This window comes from Pipistrellus kuhlii, unplaced genomic scaffold (genome assembly GCF_014108245.1).
Source record: "Pipistrellus kuhlii isolate mPipKuh1 unplaced genomic scaffold, mPipKuh1.p scaffold_m20_p_9, whole genome shotgun sequence".
Classification (NCBI taxonomy): Eukaryota; Metazoa; Chordata; class Mammalia; order Chiroptera; family Vespertilionidae; genus Pipistrellus; species Pipistrellus kuhlii.
The window spans coordinates 30,334,209-30,351,126 of record NW_023425595.1 but is presented as its reverse complement, the minus strand read 5'-3'; the positions used below and the strand labels follow the sequence as shown (position 1 = coordinate 30,351,126).

The 16,918-nt window shown below is 37.2% G+C and overlaps 2 protein-coding genes across 2 annotated transcripts; one reads left to right on the top strand and one right to left on the bottom strand.

The window, feature by feature from the left end:
* Positions 1 to 6,210: 6,210 nt before the first annotated feature.
* LOC118713418 (olfactory receptor 52N2-like) lies at positions 6,211 to 7,173 on the top strand. The gene has a single exon (XM_036427918.1). It carries the CDS (start codon positions 6,211 to 6,213, stop codon positions 7,171 to 7,173), a length of 963 nt encoding a protein of 320 aa, XP_036283811.1.
* A 5,505-nt stretch (positions 7,174 to 12,678) lies between these two features.
* On the bottom strand, positions 12,679 to 13,620 carry LOC118712961 (olfactory receptor 52E8-like). Its single transcript, XM_036427261.1, has one exon. It carries the CDS (start codon positions 13,618 to 13,620, stop codon positions 12,679 to 12,681), a length of 942 nt encoding a protein of 313 aa, XP_036283154.1.
* Between the last annotated feature and the right edge of the window lie 3,298 nt (positions 13,621 to 16,918).

Genomic DNA, 16,918 nt, shown 5'->3' with positions numbered 1-16,918 from the left:
TTCTATCATTTTTCTCAATAGTGTGTTCTGGGAAATATATCTATCTATCTATATATATAAATACCTAAGTGACCATATCAACTGAACAGATGACACAACTAGGGCAACTAGGCCAGCAGGGGGGTTAGTGAGGGGCCTAAACTGGCAGTCGGACATTTTCCAAGGCATCCTGAATTGGAGAGGTGCTGGATGGGCTGAGGGGACCCCCCTCCATTCATGAATTTTGTGCACTGGGCCTCTAATATGTATATAAAGTCTGTACATGCTGAGTAGGAAGTTCTGAAGGTCAGTTAATCAATGGAGTTTTAGGGCAGGCTCATCTCACACGGAACTAATGTGCCCCCAGAACCATCCTATGGTTATTTATCCATTTTCATACAGCATAATTGAAAGATATACACTCAGCAGCTGGCATAATTATCTCTTGCTTGGGAAAGGTCAGTATTTTGTTCTGTTGAGGCACTCAACTGATTGAATGAGGTCCCTACATAGTTTTGACTATACCACCAGTAAGGTTTAAAAGAACCTGAGAAAATTGTGCCTTGGTTTGCAGAATTTAGGGTGGTTCACATACTATCTCATAAAATGGTAATATGCTAATTGACTGTCACTTCAACACAGAAGATGGCCACCCCAGTGTGGAAACAATATGGCTGCCACAAGATGGTCGACAGAGAAGGGCAGTTGTGAGCAATCAGGCCAGCAGGGGAGTGCCGTTAGAGATGACCAGGCTTGCAGGGAAGGGCAGTTGGGAAACCAGGCCTGAAGGGGAAGGCAGTTGGAGGGGACCAGGCCTGCAGGGGAGGGCAGTTTGGGGAGAGATCAAGCCAGCAAGGGAGGAAAGTTAGAGGCAATGCGACAGGCAGGCAGAGACAGTTAGGGGTGATCCAGCAGACAGGCAGGTGAGTGGTTAGGAGCCAGTGGTCCCAGGTTGCAAGAGGGATTGGGTCTAAACCAGCAGTTGGATATCCCATAAGGGGTCCCCAATTGGAGAGTGTATAGGCTGGGCTTAGGGGACCCCCCTCCATGCATGAATTTATATAAATCAATGTTTTCCTAACTTTTGACATATGTGTACCCCTTCTATAATTTTCGTAATGCTGAGCACCCCTCGTACTCATGAGAACGTAGAATTAGGTGCAGCTAAGCACGGTGCAATGCATATCGCCACCAAACTCAGGTGCAACGTGTACCCCCACCAAACTCTTCCCGTACTCCTGGGGGTACACGTACCACACTTTGGGAAACACTGGTTATAGATAAACAAATTCACCTGATTGGTTTGGCTCAATAGATAGAGCATCGGCTTGCAGACTGAAGGGTTCCAGGTTGGATTCCGGTCAAGGGCATGTACCATCATTGTGGGCACATCCCCAGTAGGGGGTGTACAGGAGGCAGCTGATCAATGTTTCTCTCTCATCGATGCTTCTAACTCTATGTCCCTCTCCCTTCCTCTCTGTGAAATATCAAGAAAATATATTTTAAAAAGAAAATCAAGTAAGATAATGCCAGTGTTTTAAAAAAATAAACAGATTTCATTTCACCTTTCATACCTATGAGTTCTTACATCATAATATTTATAAGCATGTATACATGCTTAATATAGTTTTTAATTAGAAAATCAGAGGAAAAATATTTTAAGCAAGTATATTTCAAAGTTTTTCTACCTTAAGACACTTGGAGCATGTTTGCCATCTGCTAGTTTACTGTTTATGTCATTTAATTAATATTTTACCTAATGCTAGTAATCTTGAAATGAAGCATATGTCAAGAGGAAAGCTTGACTCTAGGCTTTTCACTTATTGTAACTCTAATTTGGAGTGAAGCTGTACCTCCTGTACTTTTAATAACCAAAAATTTAGTATAGGTAAAAGCTCTATAGTATAGAGTTAATTTTGTTTTATCTTATTTGCTCTAGTGAATGATTCTATTCACTGTAAAAGGAAAATCTAGATCTTCTGGATTTCTGCCCATTTTAGCTTCCTGTTCTAGAAGAATGATGTACCATTTCATCAGATTCCTTTTCACTGTTTTTACCTTCCATATATCCTTCACTCACTTGGACAAACCCAAGGGATATTAAATTGTCATGTTGTTCTCTGCTTCCTTCCCCGAAATCCCTTCACTATTGAAAACATTCAATCCAGTCTTCTATGTTTCCTTAGGCTTGATCAAGTTTCATTAAAAAATTTGCAACTTTAAGTAAAACTGTATTTCTATTGAGGTAGAGGGGAAGCATTGCATTTAACAATGCAATGTTTCAAATGAACACACTATACATATGTATTAAATAAACTATATTTTAGTAAGTTTCTAGTACAGCTGATCCTGAAATTATTTATTAAACATTTATGAGGAAGCTTTGGGACCTATACAAGCTAAATAGGTAAAGTTATAGCAAAGGTTATAAAACTGAAATTGCAATGTTCTGGGAAGTTAGATACAATTCCAGGTTTATACTTCAATAGATATTAGACACAGATCATATATTTATTCTAAAAGAGGTTGTTAAAATTTGAGGATAATTATTAAGGTCACTTTCCCCCTGCTCAAATACTAGTATATTTTAATATACAAGTGTATTTTCAACAAAGCTAAATTTACCTCCTCTCCTCTCAGATACCCATGGGTCATTTATTTGGAGCCATAAATAAATACCCATTCCCCTTTTGCTTGGAAAATCCCCAGAGATACTATTAAGTGTTGTTAAATAAGGTTCCCAACCAGTACTGTGCAATTTTTCTGAGCAATATCATCATGAGTGGAAACTTTAAAACATCTGGCAACAGGGTGAGTTTGGGTAACAAGCGAAAAAATATACAGGATGCACAGAAACGGTGCAACTAAATAGGAGAAATTTGAGTCAGAGGGTAGTTGATCAAGGAAACCTTGTATTATGTCACTCTCTGGATTTCTGAAAACAAAGAGCATGGCAAAGTGCTTTAAAAAGGGAGAAGAAGAAGGGGGAAATGTTAAATGAAGTTTAGGTAGTGGAGGAAGGAGACTCCATGATGCTGATGTGACCAGAAGAGGATAATGTTACAGGCAAGCACATTTCCATACCATAATAGAAACACTTGTCTGTTCTTGATAGATAGAGGAGTCTTTCTTTGGAAGAGACAATGACAATTAATTAGTGTAACAGTTTGGAGGAATCTGTGACCATATAGTTCAACTTCTTATATCATGCATGTTATATGTTATTTTCCTTTGCTGCCTTCATCTGATGATATTTTTTTATATTATTGGACATTTCTATCGGCATGAATCAACATTCCTTAAACCCAAATCTACATTTCTATAACTTTTCCTTTTTACCACATGTATTCTCTTTGCATGCAAAAAAAAAAAAAAAAAGAAAAGAAAAAAAAAGAAAAGGTGGTTATTTGCATCTAATCTGTGTACTCATTCCAATTATAAATATCTCCCAATTTCATTTTCTTAATCTTTAAGATTTCAGATATCTTGTAACTAACTGTGTTTGCCTCCTCTGATGCACTTTCATTTTTCAATATGCACACTAATTTCTCAAGATATTTATATATAAGTAAGAAGAACAAACAAAAAGAAGGTTTGGAAATTCATTTATTCATTACACAACATTTTCCTTGTAAAAGTCATTGTTTTAAGTGAAAAAGTTATAGCAATGAACAAAATAACAGAAATTCCTGCAGGGACAAGAGGCAATACTAATTGCAATGGAGGAAGGAAAATATGGAAAGGGAGATTTTATACCAAGATTGGCAGAGGTCTAGGTTGCAATTTTAAATTGGGAGGTAAAACTTGATTTTGGGATGACACTGAGTCGAGACTGGAAACTGTTAAAGGTATGTGCCATGGTATTATCTGGGATAGGACAATACATGCATTGGAAATAGCAAATGGAAATGCTCTGAATTGCGCACGTTTACTGAGATTGAGAAACCTCCAATGTGTATGTATAGACTGAGAAGGTCAGAGTTTGAATAGGAGGAGACTCATTCAGAGATTTAAAATGGTGTTAATAGTGTAGAATGTTATGGCTTTTGCTCTGAGAGAGATGTAAGACTACTGGAGGGTTAAGTAGTGCATCAACATGGATTTACTTACATTTACTTTGCAAAGCACAATAAAGGTAATAATGTTAACAGCACTGTGACTGTGCTATATAATGTGTTTGTTATGTTCAAAGCTGAGGTGAACATCTCCATGGTTTACTCCACTTAGTGTTTACAGCACTTTACAGTTGAATGAATTGCTTTATAAAGTCAGTGCTAATATTTTTCTGTTTTCTAAAAAAAGTTGGCTTGTATCTCTTTTGTATATTGATATTATTTATATAACATTATTTTAAAAGTTTTCTACTGTTTAAAACTAATGGTTTAAAATAACCATTTATATAGAAAACCTAGGCTAAATTAGCCCCCCACCTCAAATAAAATAGAGGCCAAAACCGGTTTGGCTCAGTGGATAGAGCGTCAGCCTGCTGACTGAAAGGTGCCAGGTTCAATTCCGGTCAAGGGCATGTACCTTGGTTGCGGGCACATCCCCAGTAGGGAGTGTGCAGGAGGCAGCTGATCTATGTTTCTCTCTCATCGATGTTTCTAACTGTCTATCTCTCTCCCTTCCTCTCTCTAACAAATCAATAAAAATATTTTAAAAAGCAAATAAAATAGAGAAAGAAAGAAAGAAAAAAGAAACAATCAGAATTAAAATTTTGGAAAAGTCTATTCTATAGAAAAGAGAAAAATATATTATATTAAAATGTAATATAAATTATAAAATAATTGTTGAAAATGCTATAAAATATATAATATTATGCTGTGGTAAGATGAGTGATCCAAGGTTATGATCTCAAATAAACAATATCAAAGGAAAAACTTTTAGATACAAAAGATTTTTCCAAAAAAAAAGTTTCTGAAGTCTTATTATTTTCATAAAAAAACTTTCAGGCTAGATCTTTGTCCTAAAATATGAAAAGCTAAGTGTTATCAAGATAATTAATTAGTGAAGATTCCATCTTACCCAATATAAATGTTCATAGTCATTTGGGGGCTAAAATAATACCCCAAAAGAAGACACAAAATTGTAAATATTTAGCGATATAGGCCATGCTTATTTACATAGTAATTTGAGAAAATTAATAGAAACTATGAGATTTAATTAAAGCTCAATAATGTCATTGGTAAAATGTAAATACTAAAATCTTTCATGTTTACCAGCAAGAAACAATAAAAGAAAATGCAAAATGCATAGCCATGGTTTTTCTATCTTATTGTTGAAAGTCTTACAAATGTTCCCTAATTTTCCCCATAACCCCTTCTAGCCTGTACCCACTCCCTGTCTCAGCATAGCCATGGTGTGTTTTTTTAAGTTTTACTCAGTATAAAAATTAAAAAAAAAAAAAATCCTCACTCTTTGATATGTTTAGAGAGAAGAAGGGAGAGAGAAGGAAACATTTATGTGAGAGAGAACATTGTTCGTTTAGTACTTCTCTGCATGCCCCAAATGGAGATCAAACCCAAAACCCAGGCAATTAGCCTGATGGGGAACCGAATCAGCAAATTTCAGTACACAGGATGATGCTCAACCAACTGGATGATGCTCAACAAACTAAGCCACTCTGGCGGGGCAGAATATACATTTAACCAACCAAAGCTCCGGTCCTTGGCTATTCTGACTTGAAAAATCCAGACTTGCCAGATTAAGACTTGTAGATAGATGTTTCTCAGCTACGTAATACCTGTGTGCAATCAGTATGTGCTCACAAAATTTGGTTGGCTATAATCCAGTGTTCACATCTGAAAATATTTATTGGAAGAAGGAAAATTATGTGAGGAACAAATGGAACCAGTGTTACTTAAACAAGGTTCAAAATTTGGAAATTGGGCAAAAGGGCAAAAGCAAGTATTAGTGATTGCATTGGGAACTTAATCAGGTACAGACAGACAGTTTATAATACAGAATAAAAGTAAGTGTAAGACCCTAGCTTTGTTACTATGTTTGCGCTATGTTTATATTCTTTTGATTCAGTCACACGCTCAAGACCTCTAAGTGGGATCAAAGAACACAATCTGGGTACAAAAAGTTAATTTCTCTCCTGAAATTATTATTTATAGTATGCAAATACTTATTCATCTTTTGTCTCCAGCTAAAAACAAATCACTGCTATCTTCCTGTATAGGGCATCTTTCTTAGTCGGAAAGGTAACATGTTTTGCAATTGACCATTATGCATGGAGCCAACAGTACCAGCCTGACCCCAAGATACTTCATCCTCAATGGGATTCCTGGGCTGGAAGCCTCACACATCTGGATCTCCCTGCCATTCTGCTTCATGTACATCATTGCTCTTGTGGGAAATTGTGGTCTCATTTACGTCATCACCCATGAGGAGGCCCTACACCGACCCATGTATTATTTCCTAGCCTTGCTGTCACTTACAGATATTAGTGGGTGTACTACATTTGTCCCCAATATGTTAGGTATCTTTTGGTTTAGTCTCAAAGAGATTGACTTTAATGCCTGCCTTGTGCAGATGTTTTTCATCCACATGCTGACAGGCATGGAGTCTGGGGTTCTCATGCTCATGGCCCTGGATCGCTATGTGGCCATTTGCTACCCTCTACGCTATTCCACCATCCTCACCAACACCACAATTACCAAGGTTGGGCTTGCCACCTTGTCTCGAAGTATATTAGTCATGATCCCATTTACATTCTTGATCAAGCGTCTTCCTTTCTGCAGGGGCAACCTCATCTACCATACTTACTGTGACCATATGTCTGTGGCCAAATTATCCTGTGGCAACATCAAGATTAATGCTATTTATGGTCTCATAGCTGCCACACTGATTGGGGGGTTTGATATGGTCTGTATCTCTATGTCTTATACTATGATTATTCGTGCTGTAGTCCATCTGTCATCTGCAGATGCTCAACACAAAGCCTTCAGCACGTGTACATCACACATATGTGCTATTGTCATCACCTATGTCCCAGCCTTCTTCAACTTCTTCACTCACCGCTTCGGGGCACACACCATACCACACCATGTCCACATTCTTATAGCCAATCTCTATCTGTTGTTGCCTCCCACCTTGAATCCAATTGTCTATGGAGTGAAGACCAAGCAGATCCATGAAGAGGTTATCAAATTATTTTTTAGAGAGAAAGATATATTGAGTATGAGATAAATCTATGAGGGCAAAATTCTGAATTTAATATGAAAATAAAGAAAAAAGTTATAGTTAAAGAAGAGTACATACAAAATCAGACCATCATGAGATCAGTCGAAAATACATAAATATTCTGTTACTAAATTTATGTAGCAATCACACAATTTTTAATCTAAAACCACCAATTAGATAGAAAAAAAATAGACAGGAAATAATTATATTTTTTGCACAGTTTGACTTTAGTTAAACCCTGTGAAATAGTTAGCATATTCAACTTCAAGTAAACTTTTAATGATTCATGCACTGTTTGGTCTAGGCAGAGTGGGGGAGTATATCAAAAAGAATAAAGAAGGTCAGATAAGAGTCATCAGGAGATTGGGAAAGGCACATAAACAAACTGCTTCTATGTGCTACAGGGAAGTGAGAAACACTTCCCCAGAATGTCTGTGCTGCATTCCAGAGGTCCTTTTAATGTCATATTTATGTGAAACTTGTATAACTTTAGAAACAAATTCTTGTCTGCTCATTTTATCTCTAGTTACCTAGGTAATTATTTGGATTCCTATAAATATATTACTGAACATTGAAAGTAAACTGGAAGAAATAAGATCACTGGAGTTTATTGTAATCTGGGAGGCACTCCATGAAGTTAATATGAAGCAGAAGTTTGGAAGACATTGTGGATACTATTTGGCAGCTGTTTGTGGGAAGGTTCTATAAATAGTGGAAAGGAGACTTGAAGAAAATCTAATATAATTCACCAATCAAGGATGCCTCAGTTTCAGTGCTTTGTTTGACTTTAATACAGAGGGAGAAACAGTTGAGTGCTCAGGAACAACGGTGAAAGAAACATTTTATTTACATTTCTGGATATAACAAAGGAAACAATGGAATGATTAAAGTGGTATGCAAAATAGCAAGATTGAATGAAAAGTGAGACAAAATAAGAGCATGTCTGACAGGAAATTGGAGTAACACAATGTGATCAGGTTTTGATACAAATGTATATGTAGATAGAAATATTAAGTTATATTGATTGAGTATATTCTTATCTGCTATTATGAAAATATTTTTAATATCATGTTACATAGTCAAATGATTATAAAATATATTAATCATATCATGTATTTTTATAATATAATTTTCACATATTTTAAAGCAAAACCTGTGTTTAAAAAAATATTTAGCCCAACTGGCATGGCTCAGTGGTTGAGCATCAACCTATGAACCAGGAGGTCAGAGTTCAACTCCCAATCAGGGCACATGCTCAGGTTGTGGGTTCAATCTCCACAGATTTCCCTGCAGGAGGTAGCCAAACAACAATTCTCTCTCATCATTGATGTTTCTATCTCTCTCTCTTTCTCTCACTTTTCCTCTCTGAAATCAATAAAATATATATATATTTAAAAATATTTAGATGAGTGGATAAATAAACTGTGGTACATTTACACAATAGGATACTACTTAACCATAAAAAAGAAATAAGCCTTCCCTTTTATGACAGTATGGATGAACCTGGAGAGTATTATGCTAAGTGAAATAAGTCAGTTACAGAAATACAAATACCATATGATTTCACTTATATGTGAAATCTAAGGAAAAAATAAACAAAGTAGAATCAGTCTCGTAGACATAGAAAACAGACTGATAGCTGTCAAAGGGGAGGGATTTGGGGGGGCTGGCTGAAAAAGGTGAAAGGATTAAGAAAACAACCTCATAGAGATAGAACTATGGTGATCCAAGAAGGAAAGAGGTTGAGGGGAGGTAGAAGGGGTGATGGTAAATGGTTATAAAAGAAACCTTGACTTGTGGTTCTCAACACAGAATACAATATACAGATGATGAATTATAAAACTGAACACCTGGAGCTTATATAATTTTATTAATCAATTTCACCCTAGTAAATTCACTAACAATTAAAAAAGTAAAATAAAAAATATTTAGATTATAAAATGCTTCTCTATGATATAAATTATAAATGCATAATCAGTACATTTGCTATCACTTGAAATTGTGTTTTGGATTTGGTAGATTTTGTTCATCAGGTATTCTCAGTTAAACCATACCAAGGCAGTAGCAAACAAATTAAGAAATTATTTTTCCTAAACTGCTTCATATGTAATTCATTAAACTTTTACTTCCAAACTATGGGGTTACTGTAATGATCTTTATTTCATAGATGAAGAATATTAGCTACAAAAAAAAAAGATTGCATAAATATCATAGCATTGAGATTATAATTTAAATATCATATGTTAAGGCTTATGCTGTTTGGAAGCAGCATTGGGACAAACAATAACAGCATAAGCAACAAGGTAAAACTGGAACATAAACTTAAAAATGTGGAGAAATAAAATGTAATAAATGAAATTTGAGTAACAATCTCCAATTAGTTTTGTCATCTTTCTCATTGCAAACTGAAAAAATGGATTTCATGAGGTGAAAAACACACAACTTTAAAGACGAAAGATCACAACTGAATTAGAGCAAGCCAGCCAGAATCATTGAGAAATTTAAAAATAATTATAAGGTATAGGATGAGGGAAGAAAATTCTCAGGAAGAGAGAGAATGAAAGGGAGAGAAAAGGAAAGAATAGGAGAGGTAAGGACTGGGAAATGGTGTAAGACACTTCATTTCAAATTTCCTCTCCTGCCCTAGAAACCAAGGCAGAGCTCAGCAGGCCCGGGGGAAATGCCCAGACCTCCACATCCACCTCTCACCATTTGATTAGATCTAGAACCAATCAAGGTACCAAGTACAAAGAACTCATGCCAACATTTCAATTTAGTTAAAGCATGTTTTCTTCCAAACTATGAGATATTAATATTCCCAAAGCAAAATGCCTATGATGGCTTACTGATTATTTCTTCCGTCTGGTTACACTATTAAAAGACCCAGCTTTGCCATGGAATAAATAAAATCTGTGTTAAACTTCTTTGACCAGTGCTCCTGGAACACACACCTAGCATTGTGTAGTCAATCCCATTACAATTGTGATAGTTCTTGACAACATAGCACTCCTCTACCATAATCCATGAATTCTAAATAAAGAGACTGTTTAGTAGTACTGTACATGAGTTTCAATGAGTTTTTATCTTCAAACCCTGATTTTAATAACCATTATAGAAATAAATGGTACCTATTTATTGATATTTAAAAAATAATATTTAGAAGGCAGGGCTGGAGAGAATCCAAGATGGCTGCTCCGGTAGGCAACTAGCCGCAGCCGCACACAACAATTTCAACAAAATACAACTAAAATATAAAATGGACATTACCCAGAACTACAGGAAAGTCGACTGACTGGAAATTCTACAACAAGAAGCAAGGAGAAAACCAGAAGGAAGCGCGGAGGAGCTGTAAAAGCCCAAGGTACGGAGACACGGAGGACAGAGCCAGAGAGGAGGGAGGCTGAGTGCCTGGCTGGCGGTCCCAAGCGGGAAGGAGAGAAAAGCTCCGACTGTGCTGGGCCCAGCACCAACTGCTTTGAACCCCAATTCTAGGCCAGACCCTGGGGACCCAGGCTCATCCATAGGGAGCCGGGCTGTAAGGTGGGACTCCGGGGAAGCGGCGAAAAGAGGTCCCGGAGGCACACACACTGCGCGCAGAGAAGGGCCGGCCAGCTGTGCAGCGGGATTGCCCTGACGGGAAGGAGACAGGGGCTCCAGACTGCTCTGAACGCCACCTCCAATCCCACTACCAACTGAACTGAACCCCAATACCGGACTCATTGGGGGAGAGCATAGACAGTTTGGCAGCAGGCGAAAATCGAGGGCACCTTTCTCTCAGAGGCTCTCGCAACAAGTACTGAAGGACCCTGAGTCTCAGGAGTCGCATAGGGCGGGGCTGACAGAAGCCAAGGCTATAGGCTCCACCCTGAAACCCCACCCCATCAGGAAAGCTGCCTGCGAAAATGCCTAAACCAAATAGATCACAAACAAAAGAAATGGAGGACAAAAAGCGACTGGATATAGAGTTCAAAACCACACTTATAAGGTTGTTCAAGAATCTCCTAGAAAAGGCCAATAAAATAAACAAGACCTATGAGGGTATGAAAAGGGATCAACTAGAAATAATAAGGGATCAACAAGAAATAAAGAATACATTGTCTGAAATAAAAAATATTTTATGGAGTCCTAAAAACAGAATGGAAGATCGCAAGAATCAAGTCAAAGATTTGGAACATAAAGAGCCAGAAGATACTCCTCCGCAGACGCAAGAAGGCCAGAGAATCCAGAAAGTTGAAGATAATGTAAGAAACCTCTGGGACAACTTCAAGTGAACCAACATCAGAATTATGGGGGTCCCAGAAGATGAGAGAGAGCAAGATATCGAAAACATACTGAAAGAAATAGTGACAGAAAACTTTCCCCACCTGGTGAAAGAATTAGACTTACAAGTCCGGGAAGCGCACAGAAGGAATCCAAAGAGGACCACACCAAACAAAAGGAATCCAAAGAGGACCACACCAAGACATATCATAATTAAGATTCCAAGAGCAAAAGACAAAGAGAGAATATTAAAAGAAGCAAGAGCAAAGAAGGTAGTTACCTACAAAGGAGCACCTATACAATTGTCAGCTGATTTCTCAACAGAAACCACGCAGGCCAGACGGGAATGGCAAGAAATATTCAAGGTGATGAATAGCAAGAACCTACAGCCAAAGATAATCTATCCAGCAAAGCTATCACTCAGATTCAAAGGTCAGATAAAAAGCTTCACTAATAAAAAAAAAAAAGCTAAAGGAGTTCATCACCACCAAACCAGAATTATATGAATTGCTGAAGGGGGTTCTTTCAGAAGAGAAAGTAAATAAAGATAAAAATTATGAACAACAAATACGTAACTATCAACAAGTGAATCTAAAAACCAAGGAAACTAAAAAAAAAAAAAAAAAATCTGAGGAACAATATTAACTGTTGAATATAATAGAATCAGAGGTATGGAAGGGGAGTAAACTGTTTATTCTTGGGGAAAAGGGGAGAGGGGGATGTGGGAAGAGACTGTACATAAACTGTGCACCTATGGATGAGGACAATGGGGGTGGGGAAAGGGCAGAGGGTGGGGTGAGAAGGGGGGGAAAGGAACATTTGTAATAATATGAACAATAAAAATTTATTTAAAAAAGAAAAACAAGGCGGAGCTGTGGAGAGGCTATATCCTATTTTGAGAAATTTTTCAGGGAGTGTATTATAGAGGAACAAATATTTCTGAAATAGTGCAATTATCTTTTTCTTTTTCTTATGGAGAGACCAGGAGGACAACATTTTTAATAAATATTTTAATAAAAAGCTTAAACTTTAAAAAAGAAAAAAAGAAAAAAGAAAAAATAATATCAATATTTATATTTATTCTAGGAACAAATATTTGCTATGTAAATTTATCTCCAATTTGATGCTGCCCATACTGAGAGAACATTGTGTTTCACATCAGATTCTGTAAAGCATTTACTCTATAATAGCTTAAGGACACTTCCCTGTTTTAAGGATGGGAAGGAATATTTCCGAATCAAGTGCTCAGAGTCAAACATCCTTAAAAAGAAAGACTGTTACCACCCGATCTCGAATCTGCTTGGTTCTCACGCCATAAATAATGGGGTTGAGAGCAGGGGGAATTATCACATAAAAATTAGCCAGGAGGATGTGGATATAAAGTGGAATATTGTGGCCAAATCGGTGAGTCATAAAGGAGAAAAAGGCTGGGGTGAAGAAAGCTAAGATGACACAGACATGGGAACCACAGGTATTGAAAGCTTTGAGCCTGGCCTCCCAGGATGGGAGTCTGAAGACAGCACGTAGAATTGTCACATATGAGACAGCAATCAAAATAACATCCAGAAGTATCAAGGAGATAAGGATTAACCCAAATATTATATTGGCCTTTATGCTGACACAAGCCAGACGGGCAATGCCCATGTGCTCGCAGTAGGTATGGGGTATAATATTATGCCCACAGAATGAAAGCCTTAAAAGGAGAAATACAAGTGGAAAAACAAACACAAAATTTTTCAGCATGCCTACAACAGCAATAACACAAATAGTTCTGCTGGTGAGAATTGTGTTGTAACGAAGTGGGTGGCAAATGGCAACATAGCGATCAAAAGCCATGGCTACAAGCATGAATGTTTCAATGCCTGTAAACAGGTGTATGAAGAACATTTGAGCTAAGCATCCCCCAAAGGCAATCTCACTGAGGCCAAACCAGAAGATGCTCAGCATTTTGGGAATGGTGGCAGTGGACAGGCCGAGGTCAGTGAGAGCCAGCATGGCCAACAAGTAGAACATGGGCTGGTGAAGGCTGCGCTCAGTGTGGATCACAAAAAGGATGATGACATTTCCCCAGAGGGCTATTAGATACACTATACAAAATGGGAAGCCAAGCCAGAGCTGCATATTTTCCAGTCCTGGGATTCCCCTCAGCAGGAACGATGAGGGGTGAATACATGATGTATTGGCTGGAGACATAATGGCAAGGGCTTCTGATGGTCACATCCACTCATTTGAAGAATCTTTTGTTCTATATAAAGGTTCCCAGTACCTCATCGATACTGCTAATAGTGAATAAGAACAACAAAAAGATGTAATTGGTACATTTTATCAAGGAACATAGAAGTAAGATCATATTTTCTCTTAGATTCTCTTCTCTCATTTACTTTAATTAATATTCTATATAATAATGTCTGGTTGTCTGGTCTTTCATTCAACCAATCAACATGAATATGCTAATGATATGCAAAGGCCACTCAACCACTCGCTATGATGGGCACTGACTACCAGGGGGCAGACATTCCAACCAGTAGGTTAGCTTGCTGCTGCAGTCTGACCAATTGGGACTGGCAAGACTAGCCAGACATGCCCTGGAACCCTTTTGCAATCCTCCCCTGGCTGGCCAACCTCCCTCTTCCCTCCTCGGCCTCGACTGTGCACCATTTGGGTCCCTTGGTCTGACCTGTGCCCTCTTGCAATCTGAGACCCCTCAAGGAATGTCAGAGAGCCAGTTTCAGCTCAATACCACAGGCCAGGCAAAGGGACCCCACTAGTGCACAAATTTGTGCACTGGGCATCTAGTATATAAGTGAAGGAGAAGATTCCTTAAAAAAATAAATGGATATTTGGACATTGCACAATATGATCTATATTAATTTTAGTGTGAATGTATACAACTCAGTTGATATAAGATTCTTATTAGGTTCTAATTTTTTGAAATATTTAATTATAAATTTGTATATTAAATTTATATCCTATGAATAAGTGATTATAATCCATGAGCACTGTCAATATTGTAGATCTCAGAGCATCCTTTAATATCATTTGAATGCTTATTTAGAAATATGAGTCCAATATATGCTGCTGAGCATTTCCATTTATAATATCTACTTAAGAGGACCTATCTTTCTTTCTCAACATGCTTGTAAATAACTTTCAATAAAATTGAAGCATATTTTTTGCTCCTTCTTAGTATGTATTGTTACTTTTTATTTTTGTCATCAGTGGATGAAGATATTTGCTTTATTCTTTGAAACAAGAATCTTGCCTTACATGGCCACTGATTTCACAAACTTCAATGCAGCATAATAAATCTTAAATATGAAGTATGAAAGAGAGATTGACTCAGGCTTCAAGCAGTGACCAAACCTTTCAGGCTCCCCACTTATTTCCCCTATTCTTCATAGCAGACAACTTGAACTATTTCATTTCTAATAATCTGCAATATTTCCAACTTTGTTTCTAAGTGGGGTATAATGGATAGTGTTGTTGTTGTTGTCTTTGCTATTAGAAGGAAAGGGACAGTTATAAAAATATAGTGTTATATCAGAATTTAACATTACCTGTTTCACAAGAAATCTTTAGATAAATCATACCACTTGCTACTCACATCAGCCTCAGAAGAGAAACAGGACAGATTCTGTAAGTGTATTTCTTGTTTGTGTGTGGGTCCTAGATTTTTTCCCAATTTATTTTTCCTCATTCTCTACAAACTTTTTGAGAATTTTACTAATATAATTGGTCTAAATACACATTTTTTTTAAATAAGAGGGAACCAAAAGTGGGTAAGTTCTTAATTATAATTAATAAAAAAAAATAGCCCACTGAAGAAAATGAAACAATATTAATAATGGGAGACATGACCTTTTCCTAGAAGCAAGGAAAGTGGAGACATTGCACAGTACACAATGCATTTGAGGTTTTAGAAAATCAAAGTAGACTTTAACAATGCAAGAGGCATGACCCTGTGAAAGACATTAAGAAAGATAAAAATCATAAGGAAGAATTGATTAGGGGAGCGAATGGGGAAGGGGTAAGGGAAGAGGGAAGGAGGGAGAGGAAAGGAGAGGAGAACAGTAGGAAGACAGAAGGAAGAGAGGGAGAAAAACGAAAGAAGAGGAGATAAATTCAACAATAACTCAACAAAACAATTTGCTTGTATGACTGTTTAGTTTTTCCTTTTTCTTTTCCTTATCATTAAAAGTAGATATACTGGTAAAAAAAAATGATAAAACACTAAAATATGTACAATTACTTGAAATGAACATGAAATTATTTTGATTTATCACCTTCAAATTAATATTTATATTGTACATATAGTGAATGAGAGTATTAAATCAATAGATTCAAGTCCAAACCTTCCCAAACTATATGTTCAAATATGTATAGGAGCTAAGCCTGTGGGCAACTCACCAGGTATAACCAATATTGAAAGAATTCTGCAAATCTGACTGACCACTGCTCCACGCATATCTCAAGATCATTACTGTGGTTCGAGGAGAAAAGTTTACACTGGGATTGAGAGTCCTCTCCCTGACCAGGAGCAGCTGCTCTTCTTGGGCTCCATGTGATGAGACCATGGAAGACAATGAACTCACAAGTTCTCACCATAGGTTTGTGAGCATATAAAAAGCACACGGGCAAAGGCATCCTTTGGGACTTTCAAGTCTCTCCCCTTAGGTTCTCAACTTGCAAGAATTTCTCATCTTCTAACAACCCACAGTTTCTCTCTTGCCATCAGTCCCATAAGGGTAATGTCTGAGCCAACCTATAATTTTCCATCTTGTCACCAGGGTTGTTACAGTCTCTAAGGATTTTGTCACTTTTTTCCAGAAAATTTTATTTACTTGATCTAGAAGTCAGGTTATCAAGTGTGCACTTGTTTATTTAAGATTAGGTATTGCTCAGATGTGTTTTGCCTCTTTCCCCCCACTCCAAAGCTTTTATTCTGAGTGTGTAGATAACACTAACCACTAATACACAAATACCGTATTTTTCGGACCATAAGACGCTCCGGACCATAAGACGCACCAGTTTTTAGAGAAGGGAAATGAAGAAAAAAAGATTCTGAAACAAATAGTGTCCTAAAATATTTTATGTGCATTAAAACCCAACATCACAGTCATAAACACATGTAATCAACCCTGTAAAGTAAACAGCAGCATTTAGAACCATTTTAGAGCCGGGCAAGCACACAGAGACCACACAGAGCCGGGCAAGTAAAAAAACTTTTTTTTTTAAGTATATGTGTAGGCTATATTTGGACCATAAGACGCAGGGACTTTTTCCCCCCACTTCTGGGGGGGAAAAAGTGCGTCTTATGGTCCAAAAAATACGGTATGTAAAAATTAAGTTTTAAGTTAGATGGTGCTAAGTATAGAGATAAAGAAATGCAAATAACTAGTACATCTTCCAAGTTTTCTAACTCACTTTCTTTTAGAAAGGAGTTGAAAGGTGGCACAATAGAAACTGCAAAGTAAGTTAAGAACAGATATTA